Here is a 4,393-nt window from a genome sequence, read left to right on the forward strand (position 1 = left end):
TAATAAAGAAACTGATGGGTTCATTAAACTGCTAGTCAAGATAAAGCAATACAAAAAATTAATTGCATGAAATTAATGGAGGTAATTAAAGACGTTTTTAAGACTTTTATTTAAAACACTGTTGGTTCTTTCTTAAATGTTTTGTTTTCCAGATTTAAGGAATTTTTCTCTCATAAGCTATCATTTGCAGCAATTTGGTAAAGCATACTTTCATGAAAAAAGGTGGAAGCATTTGCTTTTTCACCCTACTTGATTCCTCTCAAATTCAGAAACAATTCATGAGTATTCTTATGTACATAAGCTCAATAAAAATCTACTCTCTCTTTATAAACAGGATACAATTGTAAACATTGGTTATATTACCAAAGCTTTGACTGAAATATCATATTTAAGAATGTGTATAAAATACCTGGCTCCAAGAGTCTCAGCCCTTAGAGTGAGTAAAAACTGTCACTTCCTGGCAGGCACAAGGAACCTTAAGAGTGTAAATAAAATCTAAAGTCTGCCTTGGTTTGGCTTCCTAGCCTCAAGAGGTTTTTAAATCCGAGATTCCTATATAATCAACATGCAGAAAAAAAGTTGTATTTCTAAAGAAAAACTGTAATACACCTGTTATCAAACTGTAGTCTTGTGTATTAAGTTCTTGTTATCTACCTGAAGACTGGATTAAAGTTCCTTAATTTGCCTAATTTCCTCCAATATTTGGCTATACTCCAAATGAAAACAAAAGCTGCTCTGTTCCAAAAGCTCTACAAGCTGAAACTATTCAAATTTTAAGATATAAGCCTTATGCCTGACGTATGGGCCACACAAAAAGTTCATTAAACCGTCCAATGTAATGACTAGAGATATTAAAACAATGAGTAAGGAGGAGAAGTTAATGTTTTCACATTGTAGACAGCTTTTCCCAAGACGTAAGAAGACTTTTACCCCCTCTTAATGCTACCCTTTCCACTTGACAGGATAATGGTGTTAATTCTGCAGTACCCAACCGGTCTGTGGCCTGTTAGGAACCCGGCCACACAGCAGGAGGTGAGCAGCAGGCAAGCAAAGCTTCATCTGTATTTACAGCCGCTCCCCACTGCTTGCATTACTGCCGGAGTCTTGCCTCCCCTCATCCATGGAAAAATTGTCTTCCATGAAACCGGTCCCTGGTGCCAAAAAGGCTGGGGACCACTAGCATTGAAATTTCACAATCGATAGCTTCTGCTGGTAACTTAACAGAATCTAACCTAAGAAATCCTTTACTATCCACTGGTTAAATAAGAAAGTGTGCTATTGCTTTTACTACATGCTATACCTGCAAAAATTCCTCTGGGAAAGTTGAGACCCATATACATAAAATAAGAAAACAAGCCACGTGGTTACAACAGTCTCACCTAATTCCCCATAGTCATTTGATTTATTCAATCGGTTGTCTTTAAACATACGCACATGGTTCAAAACCATTATGCAAACCAGAATGTCACATTACTATTAATTTTACTCTGTATTTTCCCTTTTTAAACTTTGTATCTGTTACTTGCTAAATTTTGTGTTTAGAGGCACAACTCCTAATAAAATAATGCTGGCCTAGCACTTTGAGATGATAACAAAACACTATGAACAGACAAAACTGAACTTAATAATGGACTCCAGGTAGATTTAGCCTGGGAGCCACTTTCTTCAAACCTCCCTTGTTGCTCAAATGTGGTTAAAACGACTGTGACACTGACTCCTAGTTGCCAATCACTCCCCCCAAAGTGGGATGAGACCAGCAACCAAGACAGGTTCATCCTGGCACTGTGGGATGTCAAAACCTAACTAGAGGATAATTTATTAATGATGCTTTTCAAGAAAGATCTTGATCAAAAGGGCAAAATGTTAAAGTTGTTAAAATCAAAATGGAATTGCTAACGTTAAGAAAACCCTGACAAATAGAGCCAAGGAAGACCATGAAGAGAAGGTTCTCACTTCTCTTGTGTGCCTAATAACAAAGACTCTACAAAAAACATAACCTTGTACAAAAAATACTTCTTCAAGGATATCTGCCCAGCAATAGCCCATCCAACCTCAAACTGTTGTCACCCTTGTTATTGATCTTTGTAGCCAAGGGTAATTATTTCAAAACAATTATGTAATCCTCCTCATTTTTTTCTTTAAAAACCTTTGTCTTCCGTGAATATGTACATAGTATTCCCATTGGGCATATGTATTCACACTGCAATGCCCTATTCCCAAATAAATGTTTTCTTTAGAGAACCTCTCTGTTATTTAGGGTTAACATAACAATTCTAGAAATCCAAATTTCAAAAGGTTGGTGGCAATACACTACATGTTTAATAGGTACTTGTTTCAGTAATTTGAATATTTTATGCAAAATACAAGATTCCAAATGGAATTAAGTTATTTAAAAATAATGCATCTGAATTTTAAAAACTAAAGTTATAAAAAAATTCTAGATGCTAAGGACTAAGTATATATTTCTATATGACATATCCATTAAAGATCAGTCTCAAATGACTTTAGATTGAACTACGATTATTCTTCACATAGCAAGATTTAAAAAATATAGGATGACTTTTAATGGGCCAAAAGAAAATTCTAGTGCACTCTTAAGTTGAATCACTATCACTTAATGGGTTTAGAGTTACCGTAAAAATGACTTTAATACATTTTTCTAATATAATTGTTTCTCCAAATTAGCTAAGCTAGCCTGCAAACCCTATGGAAGTAATATGTGTGATACATCTGCTCTACATATTATTCTATACCCTGGAAGTGTAACACATTCTAGCCTAAGTTGTTTGAGAAAATCACATTAAGCACAGCTTAGCAAAACTTCTGTTTGTTCTAAGCTTTTACCCAGAACATCAATCAAGTTCTTTTATCAAAATCGGGAAAGGAATATAATCCTTTTCACCAATGCCTGAGTTGTTTAAGAAAAAAAAAGGATGTACCTGGCACAGATGTAGAATCCTCTGCACACCAGCGACAACTGCTCTAATGATCTGAGGTCCAAGTCACTAGACACCACCCATCGGAAGATGTACATCAGGACCTCCATTGGCAGCGCTGCAAAAGAAAATCACCCTTCACTGACTCTCCTATATGTCCTTCTATTGTCACACCCACATTCTCAGTGCATTAATGCATTCCTAGAAATTTATGAATCAAATGCTCAGTATTGCTCAGAGCTATGGCATGAATGTACTTAACTACCCAATAGTAATTAATGGTTCTTACTATCAAGACACAAATATCTTTATTTTTTCAGTAAAAAATAGATCTGAAGCTGTCTTTATAAAGCACCTTTTGCCCATGGAAGATTATTTTACTTCTGAGATATATTAACATAAATGTGTTAGAAAAATAGTCTACTATATGTGTGTGTGATCCAAATTGAATTTATTAACAATAAGTTATTTTCATCTCCTTGAAAATTTTCAATTGTCTTCTCTGAAAAATCCCGTAAGTAATTAAATAATATTTAACATAGGAAAAGAAAACACATTCATTTCTAAATATTCAGCCTTTCTCAGGACTATTGTCCAACTTGGCTGAAATGCTTCATGATGCCAGTGTTCCTCCAATTTTCTTAGGGCTACCTCAACTCAAGACTCACCCTCCTAGATCTTCACTGAAAAAATTATGGCATCCTTAAACAAGTGTAGTGTTGTACTACAAACACTGCTCTGGTTCAGATTTTGAAAAGCTTATTTGTAAATACAAACAGTAATTATAACTAGATCTCCCACCATATCCTGAACTAGGGCTGCAATTTTCTGGCAAATTATCTGACCTTCTAAGTTTGGAAATCTTTAATCTAAGGTTAAAGTATTTCTCATTGAGTAACAAAACCAAGAATTCACACCTGATATGTGAGTCTGACTGCTCTCAAGCTCAGGCTGACACAGTTTGAGCACAGACTCCTGAAATGTGAGTTGCTGCTGGAAGTAGGACAAGAGATCTGCCATTTTGCTATCATCATCATTATCTTCAATGCTGAAAAGAGAAGGAAGGTGCGGAATCTAAGTGCCTCGGTCTACAAACATATAGTTTAAAAACTGATTTTTCATAACACTTTGAAATTTGCTTTAGAAAAAGTCACCTAAAGGCTTATTCAAAATGTGATACTTTTTGAAATGTGATTAACAGTTTATCCCACCTTACAAAGGAGTACCATACTAAGTTCTTCCAGAGAAAAAAGCTTTGGTAATTACCACTTGGAACGAATTAGGATTTTCAGATACGGGTGTTGAGATTTAACTAATTAGTTTTATTGTAAAGTAGAGATTTCATGCGTTAGTAAAAAATTTCAAATGATTTGAAAGTAATCAAATATAAGTAAATTCCTTATGTAAGTTTTATGTAAGTAAATTTTATGTAAGTAAATTCTTTAAGTGATCTTAAT

At 34.7% G+C, this 4,393-nt stretch overlaps 1 protein-coding gene across 1 annotated transcript in view; it reads right to left on the minus strand.

Moving 5' to 3' along the window:
- The window catches only part of FBXO9 (F-box protein 9), a gene marked incomplete at its 5' end in the record, with an annotated part of 46,012 nt that overhangs the window by 7,364 nt on the left and 34,255 nt on the right, over positions 1–4,393 (minus strand). Inside the window, 3 exon segments of the mRNA XM_012648547.1 lie at positions 993–1,003; positions 2,940–3,054; positions 3,854–3,984. Of these exon segments, the coding sequence (XP_012504001.1) occupies positions 993–1,003; positions 2,940–3,054; positions 3,854–3,984 (257 nt within the window).

Source organism: Propithecus coquereli, unplaced genomic scaffold (assembly GCF_000956105.1).
Source record: "Propithecus coquereli isolate 6110/MARCELLA unplaced genomic scaffold, Pcoq_1.0 Scaffold29, whole genome shotgun sequence".
Taxonomy (NCBI): Eukaryota; Metazoa; Chordata; class Mammalia; order Primates; family Indriidae; genus Propithecus; species Propithecus coquereli.